Below are 15,451 nucleotides of genomic sequence, written 5' to 3' on the forward strand. Positions count from 1 at the left end.
CATGTGTCAGACTTTTTTTTTTTTTTTTAAACAAACCCTATTTATATAGGCATAGAGAGAGAATGCTGTCAGCGGTTTGAGGGGCAAAGGGAGAGGGAGAGAGAATTTTAAGTGGGCTCCACACTCAGCATGGAGCCCAATGTGCATAGCTTGATCTTATGACCCTGAGATAGTGACCTGAGCCAAAATCAAGAGTTGGATGCTTAATCGAATGAGTCACCCAGAAGCCCCTGTGCTAGACTCTTAAATATACCTGTGCACTAACTGTGACTTCTAATTCTTAATAATTACATATTTTAGGGTAGATATTTTTTCTCACTCTTATTAGTGGTACTGGTTCCAAATGATTATGACCTAGATATAATTTATTCTCAGAAGCCAATATAAGACAATTTCATTTTTTAATTTGTTAGACCCAAGTTTTGGTTTTGAGTGTCCACTATATTTTGCTCAACTGTTTAAACATTCTTTACTATCTAGTGCAGTTTCAAAAGCTAAAAGAACCATAAATTTAATACAATTTTCTTTAGCATTATTGTTAATAACAGATGACACCTAGACTGTTTAAGAACTATAATTACTCTTACTTAAAAAGAATCATCAAAATGAATGCTATAATCACTTTCATGAATGAGTGACTAGTTTCTGCCAAAATATTGTTTGAAAGATCTAACAGTGTACCAATGACCTCATTTCTAATACAATCCTGAAAACATTATATTTGCTACCTATTGAGAATTTAAATGTAATTTCTAATTAGGCCTTTTGTTTTTATCCTAAAAACAAGTCTTGGCCCTAAAAATTGAATTTTATAAAGTACATTATCGGAAAGTTCAATTTCTAACTCCATTATAGTGGCTATTTATTCAGAATTAATAAATTCATATCATGATTGGGTACATAAGACAAGTATCCTGTCATGCAAACATAGCAGGAAGAGGCTTTTTATATACATATAAAGTATATGTATGTATATATATATATATATATATATATATATATATATGTTTACTTGAAGAAATTTCAAAAGACAAAACCAAGCAGAAAGAAGAAAAAATAAAATTAGGAAAATGTCATAATTAATTATGAAGATATGCCAGTCAGATTTCCAGGATTCAGAATCCAGCTCCAGCATTTACTAGCTTTGTTACTTAAACTTTCTGTGTCCTGTCTCTGTGAAAAATACTGGAATAAAATTTGAAATGCTCTTCCTTCAAGCCTTCTCACAACTTGCTATTTCCTATTATTTTGGTCTCTGCTCAAATGGTAAGTCCCAAGAAAGACTTTCCTCTGTTTTATTTTTTTCTCAGCATATGATATGCATAACATCTGAAATGATACTGTTTACCTGCTTATTGTCTGCTTCTCCTATTAGACCACAAGTTCCAGGAGGGCAAAGATTAGGCAGATCTTGTTTATTGCCCTGTATCCATGGGCTAGAAGAATGACTAGGACAATGTAGGTGTTGAATGATTAAATAATCCCACCTAACTAGAAGGTTCTTGGGAAGATTAAATAAGATAATAAATGTAAAGCTCATGACCACAAACACAACAAACATTCAATAAATAACAGCTATTAGTTTACTTTTTATTAGCATTTATTTTAATTATAGTATGATTTAATTACTGTCTGATTATAAACTGCCTGACTGAAGTATGCTAGTATTATAAATGTCTGGTCATGAGCTGTGCTTTTCAAACTCGTACACCACAGAATCACCTGAAGAGCTTCTTATTACACGGATTTCTAGCCTTGCCTGCAGAGACTTTGATTCAGCAAGTATACGGCAAGGCTCAAGAATTTGCACTTTTAACAAGTTCCCAGATAATGTTGCTGCTGGTGGAAGCCACTAGCCTGAAGCCCGCACTTTGAATAGCAAGTGTATGTAGCCCAAGGTTTTAAACACTGAATATCTACACATCAAGAGATCTCTGTACCTTAAAATACTTAGTATTTATAACACGTTTTCCAAAACAATAAACAGTTGGTCATACTTAAATTTTATCATCTTCTGATGAATTGTTCCTTCATGTTTATTAATTATCACATAAAATCACCAAGTCCCTTAACTGTCACATCAACTATGCTTGATTATCAATTAATCTGTCTTCTATGCATAAGTTAAAAACTAAGTACAACAATGTTTTTCCAAAGAATTTGTACCTAGTGAAGGGATTAGCACCATAGTCTCTGAAAGGGCACAAAGAAGAAAGCTTTCCTTTCCCATACCACAGATTTCTATGTGTATTTTTATGTATTTCTATGTATTCCCCCACCCCCCCGAGGAAAGAATCAGGACTCTTAAGGAGTTCTCTAACCACAAAAGAGTTAAGAACCACTGTATTCTTCACATTTTTGCTCCTGGAACAAATCTCCTTTGTTTCTAAGTTAAGTGAAAGTTTCTAAGTTAAGTGAAAAGTCTTTCATTTTAAGCCAACAACCTATACAACCACAAGCAAATATACTCTAAGTAACCTCAAAAACTTTCTGAGGATCCTAGTACAAGAGACAGAGCATCCCTTACTCTAGAACTGCCAATCTCTGGTCTCCAGTCCAGCATCTCTCCCAAAGACCTACATGGCTTCCACCTATACTGTAGAAGACAGTTTTTCAAAATACGTAAATCCTAACTGACATTGCCTACATGCCTTTCAAGCTACTTATTACTGCATGTGAATCTTTAAAAGGAAAAACAGTAAAATAACCAACAAATCGGTCATCTATTTATTCATTTAATCATTATTAAGCACTCAAGTACCAGGTACCAAAGATACACCAAATCTGCCTGTGGCGTATCTTGGAGGAGAGGAGTTTTAAACGATGGGTAACGGCTAGCTGGGCATATGGACTAAGTGCATTCCAAGGAGAACACACAGCTGAGCCAAGTATGTACATGTGTGTGAAGTAGGTGGTGAGGGAGGAAGAGGTGGGCATAGCTAAGTAGCTTTAATTTCTCCTGAGAGCACTAGGATATCTCTAGGAAATTCTGGGGTGGTTGAAGAGTGAGTGATAAAGGCAGGAGCTACTTCAAATGATCACGCATTGATAAAGGTTAGAAGTGGGCTGCAGTGACTGGTGAGAAGTAATGAGGGTCTGAGAGAACAGTAACAGGGGGTGTAAGTGAAGGGACAGATTTGAGGGATATTAAAGAGAGAAGCCAGACAGGACTTGATCCCCATTTTGTTAAGGAGGATAAACAGAGTCAAGTGTGGAGCTTATTTCCTGGTGGGATAACTCAGTGTCAGCACCCCATTCATTCATTTTTCGATATGCGGAGGAGCCCCAGGTGGCTTTAGGACATTCAAGTGCATATCGAGTAGGATTCTGAAACTCAGAAGGAAGGTCTATGCCAGACATAAAGATCTGGGAGACATCAGCACATGCAGCTTAAGTCCCACAGAAGATGAGCTCACATAGAAAAGAAAAAGATCCAAATACACATACATGTAGAAATTTCTTGGCTTATGAGTTTTTCTTGATAGAATTTAAGTTCTGAATTTGTCTTTTTTACCACTCTGCCCCAGTGGCTAGCAAAGTGCCTGACAACTAATTATTTTAAGTAATTCAATAATTATCTATTATTTGGGTAGACATGTTTATTTTCTTAGGGTATTTTTTACTTGGGTTAAAGTTATCTCATAGATCCATAACCACAGTTAATGTGGATTTTAATTCATCTAGCATGAAGTGACCATTCAAAGCTATGACTCGTTTCTGTTTTAATTTCTGCCTTGTTTTAAAATTTCTTCTTTTTATCAAGTGTCCTTGGCCTGCTGAAGAGAAGTGGTGTTAACAGGTGAGATATGAGCATACTTAAAATGGGGATTTTATAAGAGTTTTTTTGTTTTTTTTTTTTTTTGCAACTCTTTGCCAGGAACCTGGGACACAGTCTGCCCTGCCATCTCTGCCTCTCCCATCCTTCTAACTGGCCCTTTCTCTTCCGTGCAGCTGTGGAGCTAACATCTTCAAGGGCTACTGTAGTCAGTCATCCTGCTGGTCCTGTTGGCCCTTATTTCTACATCGATGGGGAAGCCAGGCAAGGTTAGCTCCAGAATTTCTCAATGGGAGAAAGGCTCACAAAATCATAGTATTTGTATAAAGTTATTTTAATGAGATATTCTTTTTATTTGCCTAAATCAAGATAAAAAATATTATGGTGTACTATAATGTCACTTAACATTTCTCACTTTCCTCCTCTCCCATTTGGCCATCTGACTTTTCTATTCCCTACTCTCTCAAATCGCAGTATCATTAAATATGACCCACATTATACATAAGATAACTGGGTAAAATCAAAGACCCAACCAATGACTGAGGAACACTGCTTTGCAGTACTGTTTATCATTACAAATAAGAGGATACTTTGCAAATAGGATAGTTTTTGCTCACAAGCCCCAACATAAATACAAACAAAATAATACCCAGAAATTGAGGAACAAGAAAGTGCATTAAGATGAGTACTACAGGTCTGTCAGTTCTCCACAGACACTGGGTTGAGTACCTTACTTCTTCATCATTTACTCTATTCTGTATTCCTGCTGATGATAAAGGTCACATTTATGATTCACCACTGTTTTTTAATTCCACTTCAGCTACGTACATTTTCTCTCAGTAAAGGGGCCTGATGACAGCCAAGGAGTTTTTCAGGCTAGAATGACTTGTGCAATTAAACTGTCATTTACCCCTTTAGATTTTAAACTGCTATTGCAAACATAAACACTGCCCTTGCTTATAACCTGTTTATACTTCTGGAATCTTTTGTTTTCCTCCCGAAAAGTGACATTTAAATTGAGATTTCATTATGCCCCAGAGAAAATTTTCTTTCAGAAAAACAGATAAAAAATCTGTGTAAGAAAGGCAGAAATTGGGAGAATCTGGGCTTTATTCTCCTTTTCTAGAGTTGATGGTTTTTGCTAGAGAAATCCAAATGTGAAAAAAATGCACAAATATTAGAAGGAACAAAACAAAACAGACTGGGACCATGTCTTGGTACCATGCTTGGTATAGCAGGAAACATGGAAGTGTAACAGAAAGTCCTTGTCCTAGAGTAGCCACATCCACTGGCTTTTCCTCCAAAATACATCCACAATCCAATCACTCTTCCCAGGCTTCAGTCTCACACCTCTTTACTCTGGTTGAAGACTCTATAATCTTTTGGGAGACCTGCAGTGACTGCTGTTGTATAAACCTCCCTGCCTCAAAGCCTTATTTATACTGGCTTTTCCCTCTGTCTAGAATGCTCTTCCCATATATCCACAGAGCTCAGTTCCTTCAGGTTTGCGTTCAAATGTCATCTTATCAAAGACATCAGCCCTGACACTCTATGTAAAATAACCCCATCTGTCCTACCTACAGCCCTTCTTTGTTCCCTTTATAGCATTCATCACTATCTAACACGGCACATGTTTATTATCAGTTTCATAATAACACTAGAATGTTAAATTCCACTAGAATGTTAAACTTCACAAGAGCATAGATTTTTTTACTCTATTTTGTTCACAGTTGTATCCTTTCTGGAATGGATGGTGCCTGGCACACAGGATGTATTCGATAAATATTTGTTTGATGATATTGAACTGGCAAATGTTCAGGTTAAATAAGAATACAGGGCAACAGTAAATTAACATTTCAAGACCATTCATAGTTAATTGTTAATTGAATAGCATAGGCCGGTAATAACCAAAGGTAATATATATCACCATCACTTGGAAAGGTTTTCCAAAGTACACACACATGGACCTCACCACCACTGATCCACCACACTTTCTTCTACTGATAGGCTAGGTGACAAAGAAACTTGGTAAGAGTTCCACAGATATGATCATATTGGAACAGAGATTTTCAAAGTTGATCATGCTTCAGAATCACCTAGAGGGCTTACTGAACAGATTGCTGGGCCCACTCCCAGAGTTTCTGATTCAGTAATTCTGGAAGGGGGCCTGATAATGTGCATTTCTAACAAGATCTCAGGTGATGCAGAGGCTGCAGGGTTTTTGGTCAAAGGGTACAGGATGTCAGTTAAACAGATGAGTAAGTCCTAGAGATCCACTGCACAGAACAGCCTATAGTTAACATTACTGTGTTGTATGCTTAAAATTGGCTAAGAGGGTAAATTTTAAGTCTTCATATCACAAAAAGATAATAGTAAAAGCTGAGTGAAAACTTTTGGGGGTAACGGACAGGTTTGCGGCACAGATGTGGTGATGTTTTCATGGGTCTATACTTATCCCTAAACTCATCAAGTTGTATACATTAAATATGTACCGTTTTTTTGTATCTCAACCATACCTCAGTAAAGGGACATAAAAAAGCCAATGAACTGAAGTACGCATATACCCAAGCAAAACCTGGGAGCAGATTAAGTCCTTCAATATACTTTTTAATATTTTTTTCCCAAAATCTACTTAGGCTTGGTTTATTTTTTCTTAAAGATTTTCTTATTTCAGAGAGAGAGAGTGAGTGTGTGTCTGTGATATACTTTTTTTAAAAATCAAAAACCTAAAATAGTTCAATTTTTAAAAAACTATAACAACATGTTTATGATTTTTAGAACATTAAGATTAGATAAAAGTCAACTATTACATAAGAAATAAGAAAAAAATACAAGAAAAATTTCATGCCACTGGTATCCCAATGACAAATTTAATCCTGAAAATAAACTCAAAGTTAATGATTCTTGGAATACTCATAGTTTTGAACGTGAAAATCTAGATATTAAAAAAAAATCTGGTAGTTTTAAGAGAACAAATGTAACCCGTAACTTCTGATGGGTAAAGGACATACAAGACTACTCACAGGTATGGAGGCATTCCGTCACTGTAGTTGGCTTGATCAGGTACCCTTTACAGATGTAGCAGGTGATGTAAGGATTGAAATCTTTCACCAAGTGTTTCCTTTGGGTAGCCATTCGTGGTTAGCTAGGCTTTAGTAGTTCAGGCAAAGAGGGGTAGTAAGTGGATGAAGTTTGATCCCAGGAGCTGGTGTGGAGTTCCCAACTGGATGTCCTGAGGCATGAGAACTAACATCCAGATTTATCACGAGATCGCTGGTCATCACTCCTTTTGGTGATTCGGCTTTCCCATATCTGTTTCCACAGTAATTTTAAAAAGATAAGAGAAAAAAGTGTCAAATTCCTCATACTATATTAATAACATTAGCGGCAAGTGTTACATGCTCCCAGTTGGGTGAATGGGTGAACAGAACATGTCTCTTACTATCACATTAATTTGTAAACCTGCTATGATTTAATTCAGGATGACAGATACATCAAATCCTGGAGCCTTCACTATCACCTCTAAAAAAATGACACCCAAGGCAGTTAACTCCAGTTTTGGTATCTTTACCTCTTCAGTAATGCATTTTAGCTATCTGCTCGACTGCTTTATTAGGAGTTCTTACCAATAAAAGTTATAAGATTCAAAACTGAAGTCACTGTCCTCCCTACCAATATGCTTCCTATTTCCATTTTGTACATCTAGCCAGGGAAATCAAGTTGATGTCTTTTTCCATTCCATCCATAGCCACCCTACTTAAGCTTACTTCTCCACCTGCAGTCCATCTTACATTCTACCAGCTTTATTTTATTCTATCACATTTGGGTCTTCTTCTCAGAGACTGCCAATGTCTCCTTTTTACAAACAGAAAGACATTTATATTCCTTAGCTTTCCATACAAGACCTTCCACAGGCTGACGTTAGCATACCCTTCCACACTTTTCTTTAGGCAAACTGAAAGGATCACTCTCTCACAGTCCATTCTGCATGGGCAATATACCCTGTGCCCAACAAGCCCTCCCTTATTTTGTCTAAATCCTACCTACATCCTTTGAAACCCTTCTCCAAAGTTACCCTCAGTGTACTCTCAAGTTTAATCCTTCTCTTTTGTAACATTTTTCCTTTTGATTCATAGTTACATTCATTCTTTAGGTCCTCTATTATACTACACAATCTTTGATAGAAACTAATCACATTTAGTAAATGTATAACCTGGGCAACGTTACTTATACTCTCTAAGTCTGTTTGTTTGAACTGTAAAATAAAAATAAGAGTGCCAGCTCCCTAAGAATAGTGAGGATTAAATGAGACCATATACATAAAGCTAGCACACAGTAAAAGCTAAAAGTCATTATTTTTTCCCCAGAAATATTTAGCCTTCTTGGCTGGTAGATGGGGTTGTTAAAGGAAAAATAAAGTTTAAAAGGTTTCTCACAAACAAATGTGTTCTCTGAGAAAACAAGGTATTGCTTTCCCAAGTTAATCCTATAAACAGGAACTTTTCTCCTATCTTAGCTGTTAACTCACAGTTATAAAGCAAGCGGGGAGGCAAAAGTCATCATTCCACGGACACATCGCCATTAAGAATGTGCAGGGAATAGGTTCTGCGTGGTACCATCCCACCCGCTCAGGAAAGTTATGGCCAGGGTGTAACATAAAGGGAGCATAAATAACAGCCAAGGGGGTCTGGGTTCTGGTCCTTAGCCCTGTATGACCCTCAGTAAGGCATTTAATACCCGTGCTCGGGTCTCAGCTTCTCCACTATACATAGGGACTAACGGCCCTGCCTTTTCCACAGGTTTGCCAGGAAGCTCCAGAGCGGAGAGTCTTCTGAAAGAGGAAATGCATGGTCCCGACCTCGGGAGGTATGAAGAGAGTAAGCCACAGAGCCCTGTCACCAAGACGGTTAAAGAAGCAAGTACTTGCAGTGACGGGGCGACACGGAACTTTTCCGCGTCCTCCGGCGGGACCCGGCGCCACGGCCCTGTGCGGTCCGAGCACTAGTCCGACCCGCCCGCCCGGCAGGTGCGCGGGCCCGGGCCGGGAGGACGTGCCGCTCCGGCCCGGCCGGGGCTACGCGGGGGAGGACGCGCCGCCTCCCCCGGGGCCGAGGGCCGGCAGCCCGCCGCCCTCTCCGCGCCCGAGGGCAGGACGCGGCTCCGAAGCCCCCGGAGCCCCGCTAGCCACCCCTATCCCCGGCCCCGAGGGGCTCTCCCGACTTCAGGCAAGGCCGGCCGCGGCAGGTGCCTGGAGATGCCGCTCCCGCCCCGGGCGCAAACTTGCGCTGGGAGCGCGGGGGCGGCCTGGGCCCCTCGGCCGCCTCTTCAGCCCTCCCGGTACCTACCCCGCGGCCGCCGCCTCCGCCGCCACCACCGCTCCTCGCCCGCCAGCGCGCCGGCCTCAGAGGGAAGGAAAGTGAAAGAGAAACAGCGCCCGCCGCGGCCTGGCCGGTCCCCGCGCCCCGTCCGCCCTCCCCCTGCAGGCGGGAGCGCGCCGGCTCCGCTGGGCCACTCGGCTCGGGCCCGATAGGGCGCGGCGGGCCTCGGGGCCCAGGGCCGGTGCCGCCTCCAAGGGCAACTCCACCCCCTTTCAACCGCCGGGGCCGCCGGCCGGCCACGCCCCCGGCCACGCCCCCAGCGCCACGCCCGCAGGCCACGCCCGCCTACCCGCACTCATCGCAGGTGCTTTGGCCTCTCCGCTCGCCTTGCTGCCGTGGCTTCAGTACGACACGTGGCCTTGGCCAAATTTTATCTCGGTTCTTCTCCTCACCACCCCTCCCGGTTGTTTTCATCATAACAATGTCTGGTACATTTTCCCTGGTGGGTTTAAAAGCAATGGCCAGTGTTGATAATGAGTCACCCTGCGAAAGTGTCTACTCAGCTGCGTCTTCCCCAAGCCAGTCCCACCTGCGCGCAGCGGGGACGAAGACATTCCTTGATTTGCACCTTATGCAAAAATCACTAACGAACTTGCTACTGTGGGGTGGGGGTTGTTGACGACCGTAAGCAAGCAGGAGCGTTGTGGCGGGGAGTGGGGGGTTGGTGGGTGGGAGTATCAGTAGAAAGGTAAAGAGTTACTACTATTTGCAAGGTTAAAAACAAACACCCCAGTTCTCTTTCTAGTGGCTTTGAGATCTACAAGAGACCATTCACTGCTAAAGATTTATTCAAAGGCATGCATTAAAGGATTCCTTAACGTCATTCAATCCTATTCTACTGCATTCCAAAAACTTACAAATTTCTACCACAACCTCTATTTTGCTAAACATTAAATTAGACCTGGTTCTTTGCTTCTTAGAAGACTGCAATCAAGTAATCCTAGGGTGGCAGGCAAATCAGTGTGGTCTCCACCAGTAAAACAAAAGTTAAAACAAACATCCCAAAGGGAATCAGTAAAGGGTGGTTTCAATTTATGTATTAGAGGAAAAGGTGTTGTAATTACATAATTCTGCTTCTGTAGAAGTGAGAGTGGTGGGGGCTGGGGAACTGACAGTACTGGGGTTGGGGTGGAGGATTAATGCAAAGTATTTGTTTTATCTCCTATTGAAAGTAGTCACTATCCTTATTATCAGAGGGATAGATTGTGGAGATGGTTCTAGTGGTAAACCAACAAACCCAACAACCATTGGTCCAGCAACCAAACAGGTGTTCCAAGATCTATTTCGAATTTGAATACATCAAAAGAGTAGAGAAAGACATCTTTTAAAAAAAATATCTAATTTACAGTTAATCTTATGTAGAGGGAACATAACATTTAAAAAATACCATTGCTAATATCACAGCAGGAGCAATACATTTTCTCAAACAGCTTTCAAGGACCACATTTTTATAGTCCTTATAAGAACCATTTTGCAAAAGCATACATACCAATTTCTAAGCTAGGATCAGCTTCAATAAGTCAAGCACTCACAATGAGCACAGAAAATAAGTTTGGTTAAATGACTTTATAGATGAAGGGTACTTTCAGATCTTTCATCTCAGAGAAAAAACAGATCAATATGTGAAAAGTCACCCTGTTTCAAGCAATGGAATACACTTCTGTATATACTATTATAAATTGGTATTTTCCTATTTTGCATCTGAACCCATTTAAAATGTATTTTTAAAGAATAACACTTAACAGAGGTCGGGGGGGGGCTTAAATGTGATTGGTGATTGATAGTAAGTGGGATTAATCAGCATTCCTGAGGAAATGAGCTCGAGGATGGATATTAGGAAGGCTTTCCTTAGAAATGGAAGGAGTGAGGAATATCCTAGAGTAGGACCTGAAGACAGGTGTAGAGGGCGCATTGCCATAACCCAGACTGCAGACAGTGGACTTAGGGGTGGGAGAGAGAAACACAGCCTTTGTAAGGAAATCTGTGCCTAATGTCCCTGAAGGATCTGTAGTAAAATGTTCAGTGGTTTCTCCTTTTCCCTCTTCAGCAACCACACCACCTGGGAATGCTTTCCAGTAACTCACTTCTCAGTCCTCTGGTTCTGGTGGTGGGGCTGGAACAAACCATAGAAGCCTCAATGTGAGAGGGCAGCTCTGATAACAAATCTCAAGTACCAGTGGGGCCCTCAAATAAACAAAGGCCTGGAAGCAATTGGATATGCAGGACTGGGGGAGGGGAGGCAGATAAAAGAATCATAGCTGGGATTCCCCTTATCATGAATCTACTTCAGCCTTCTCATTTTACAAATGTAGAAACCAAGATCCTGAAAAGTGGCAAGTTCATAATCACAGACCTGCTTTTGGTAAAACCAAGACCAAAACAAAGGTACCAGTTCCATATCATTTACATTTCTCAAGGGAACTTCTTAAGTCCAGGATTTCAAGGGAAGTTGGGTAAGAAACATGTTAACTTGAAAGAAAATAAGGAACAAAGGGAGAGAAGAATGGGTGAAGGGAGAGAGGCAAATAACTGTCTATATGGTATCAGGGAGGGAGCTGCCACTGGTGAATTCCTACCAAAGAAGCCTAATCCCAAAGCAGTAACTTGTTTCATTCGATCCTTGATCCAGACTCTTCCAGGGAACCACAAGTGGCTCTTGATAACTCTTGCAACTACTTGGATCTACCCGTATACCTAACAAACATTTTCATTACTTATATTTTATGTCTAGATTTTTATTTCAGTTAAGGCTGGGTAGGGATAATTCTATACTGAAAAGTCTGCATTCTGTCTTTGGCTAATATATTATCAATGAACTGATGTTTAATAGCATAATGTATAAAAATGGGGTTAGAACTTTACATTTCCCCTGGGATATTACATGAGATGGCTTTTTCATTTTTGTAAATTATTTTATGTACCTCAGTATGCTAGTTAATGTTTTTATATAGAATATCTCTAACATAAAATTATCTTCTATAAAAGTCTTCTTACAGAGATTTTAGAAAATAGTAAAATTTAAAGCATCCCCCTGGGCCCAAATGTATTTATTTTATAGCCACGGATATGACAGCTCAAAATCTATGACTACCTAAAATCAGTGATGGAGGTATGAGAAGGGAACAGAACCAAAGGTCCTCCAATCACCCTCAGCCACGTCTCTTTTTCTTGTAATGCACCTCTCCCCTGTAATCAATAATTCTCAAGGACTCTCTACTAAATTTCTCTTGAATCCTTCCACTTAACCTGCCCAGGTTGAGATTACTATTATCTCTACTCTCCATTACGTCAATGAATTCTTAGCTATGGCTCTTATCTGTACAACCATTCCCCATAGCACAACCAGAGGACTCTCTAACTACAAATTGGATCATGCTGTTCCCCAGCTTAAAAACCCCTGCTCTTAGGTTGATGCTCAAACACTTAATAAGCCCTTTCCAGATCCCCATCACGTCTATAGTCTTTCCCCTGAACTCTACGCTGTTGCTCTCATGAACATTTTTACCCTCGAGCTAGAAAGATGGGTCTTCTTTCTTTCAAAAGCTCATCCTGTCCCAACTTCCTTACCCCTCCCACCCTTGCTAAATCTGGTCAACCCTTGTTTGTCCTTCAGTTATCCGACAATATCAAAGGCTACCTTCCCAGACACCTTGATGTTGCTGAAGAGCTTCTTTGATATACATATGCCACATACATACATAACAACTCAACTTACTCTCTCAAGTCCCACATCACACTGTCTTGGATTGACTGGTTAACCTCCTACTAGTGCGTAAGCCCAGGTGACCCATGGCTTCATTGTGCTTCACTAGCAGAACAGATGACAAAATGGTAAAGCATTTAAATAAATACTGGCTGAAAGCTGAATATTTGCACGCACTCTAAGACATATTCTGTGTATTCTTTGTCTGGCTTCTTCTTGGAGGGATCTTTCCAAAGATATGTTAGGCATAACCCCTGCAATCTAGGACTATAATTAAAATCACAACAGGAAATAGAGACTTATCCACAGGAAACAATTATAGAGCAATACACCAAATTTATTAATAAAGTATTAAATGACAAAAACTCCAGCTGAAGGAAGGAGTGCTACTTGTGGTCAAAAAATTGGCCCTACATGCTCAAGACTCTGCCAGTAATAAAGACTGCAAGGGAAAATACTAAAAGATATGGATATGAAAAATAAATGGGAATGTCAGAAAAAAAGAGAAATTAAGTCAATATACCTAAAAGGAAGTACAGATAAATAGCGTTAGGTAGAGGGACAAGATTAGTCTATGAAAGACTGTGCAACTAGCTAAATAAATATTTTAAAGTGCCTTAAGTACATTATGCTAAAAAGACTAACAAAACTTGTTTTCCCCCCCTCTTATGAGAGGCAGAAAAAACTAGCTGTATTTTCTTTACTGCAATTTCAACAGTTGGCTGCAGCAAGTTCCATTTATACTGGAAGAACAGAGAATGTAACTAAAATAGGTACAGACTATAAGGAAAAACTGCATTTACTCCCATCACTCCCATCATCAGGGCTGTGGATACTTTAAAACATCATGACAAAACCACAACTGTTATTTTGGGAGGTCAGATTAAATCCTTCAGGATGTCCAGTGGACAAATGACTGACATGCAGAAACTAAGAATATTCCATCAAATCTGAATGTAAATGATTCTAAGTTAGGAGTGATTATAGAAAAGTTAGGGAAAAAAGACCTACCAAAAAAAGATATGAAATTCAAATGGGGCAAATGCAATATAAAAATTTAGTGACATAAACATTCAAATACCAGAGGAGACTAGGCACATGATTTGAAAAAGTCCTCATTTTATAGGTAGCTGTGGTTTAGAGGAAGGGACACTGGACCTAGGAAGAGAACCTGGTTTTTATTCAGGGCAAGTCACTTAAGCTCCCTTGGCTTCATTTTCTTCTTATGAAAACTGAGATTAATGTTACCTTAATCACTAGACTTTTCTTTCTATATTTGTGTGTTATTATAATGAGCATATAAGAAGATTAAATGAGATGATAAGTGTTTTTTAAATTATCAGCTGTAAAGGACTGTAAAAATATAAGGTTTAAGTGTCAATCCTGCAGACCCCAGCAGTCGAATAGTACCTGGTAATCCTGTACCACCCAGCAGAGGTCCTGGATGCTGAGAGAATTTACAGGATGAATGAGACACTCCAGGCAAGGCCATGAATCTAGGACACAGCATAAAGTAAGGCATGCAATGGTCACCAAGTATTCCTTTCTCTGGACTCAATATTTATCACACCCAATTTTTAAAAAGATGGGAAAACCTAAGTATTTCATACTAAGCAATTCAAAGACACACAAAGAAAACTAATTCCCCCCAAATGTGTAATAATCTGGGTTAGTTCAACATTGCAGAAGTGTGTGTTAAATCTTTATTTACTCCCCTCAGATGAAGGGGTAGCAGAAACGTAATGTTTTCCATTAAAATGCAGAATCTCTGGGCATGGTCTCAGTCAAGTCCTCACGAGCCATCTCTGGAGCTAGGGGCTCCTCGCTCACCAGGATTAGTAGACTTCTTAGTCTAAAGGAAGGGAGAGAGGCCAGGGAAGGGCAGGAGGCTTTAGTTATGACTTAACACTTTAGCAGGATATTAACTGTAACACTTTGCTGGCTGGGAGGTCCGGGAACCAGCAGGAGAAAGGAAAGTGTAACTGAAAGAGGAGAAGAGCAAAGCACCAAAGACAACCTTTCTCTTGTACTTCACAATTCTGTCTTGCATCAAAACCAAACCAAACCAAACCAAAACAAAACAAAACAAAAGAAAAAAACACTCTTGAAAACAAAAAGCAAATTAGTGTGTGTTCATACGGTCTTCAACTATTCAGACTTAATGACTACGATACTGATTACTTTGTGTTCAGGTTTGCAGGAAAACTAAGAGAACACAGACCTAAATTAAAGCAGAGCAACATTACTTATGAGGTAGATACTCTTAATTCTTGGCCTTCAGGGTGATAAACCCCACAGAAGTTTCAGAAGCTATGGTAACTTGTCTGTGATAGTTCAAGACAAAAGAAACAATATTTGTCTTCAATGGTTTCTTCATTTCTGTTTGTTGAAAGGGGTTATCCTAGCTGACTGGAAAAGATCCTACCACTTACCAAAACCTCCTAATAGCTTCTTGATAAGAAGCTGAAAAAAGCACTAGCATCCAAGTGCCTTAGAACACATGATGAAGGAGAATACAAAATGGTTCACAGAAAGTGGTTATAATAATATCATATATATATATATATATATATATATATATATATATATATATAT

The 15,451-nt window shown here is 39.9% G+C and overlaps 2 protein-coding genes across 4 annotated transcripts in view; one reads left to right on the forward strand and one right to left on the reverse strand.

Annotated features, from left to right (window-relative positions):
• PCGF5 (polycomb group ring finger 5) overlaps window positions 1-15,451 on the reverse strand; it is a 115,271-nt gene that overhangs the window by 58,627 nt on the left and 41,193 nt on the right. Inside the window, exons 1-2 of one of the 3 annotated variants that reach the window (XM_032836639.1) lie at window positions 9,121-9,282; window positions 6,799-7,087 (exon numbers count right to left, since the gene is read on the reverse strand). In XM_032836639.1, coding sequence (XP_032692530.1) covers window positions 6,799-6,910 — 112 coding nt within the window. In that variant the 5' untranslated portion in view covers window positions 6,911-7,087; window positions 9,121-9,282. Of the gene's footprint in view, window positions 1-6,798; window positions 7,088-9,120; window positions 9,283-15,451 lie in introns of those variants that run through there. The other 2 variants (XM_032836622.1, XM_032836630.1) reach the window with 2 other exon arrangements.
• LOC116858194 (collagen alpha-1(I) chain-like) overlaps window positions 8,623-15,451 on the forward strand; it is a 48,498-nt gene continuing 41,669 nt past the window's right edge. Inside the window, exons 1-3 of the mRNA XM_032842845.1 lie at window positions 8,623-9,191; window positions 9,259-9,457; window positions 11,201-11,292. Coding sequence (XP_032698736.1) covers window positions 8,623-9,191; window positions 9,259-9,457; window positions 11,201-11,292 — 860 coding nt within the window. The remainder of the gene's footprint in view (window positions 9,192-9,258; window positions 9,458-11,200; window positions 11,293-15,451) is intronic.

This window comes from Lontra canadensis, unplaced genomic scaffold, assembly GCF_010015895.1.
Source record: "Lontra canadensis isolate GAN:19392208 unplaced genomic scaffold, GSC_riverotter_1.0 scaffold3, whole genome shotgun sequence".
Taxonomy (NCBI): domain Eukaryota; kingdom Metazoa; phylum Chordata; class Mammalia; order Carnivora; family Mustelidae; genus Lontra; species Lontra canadensis.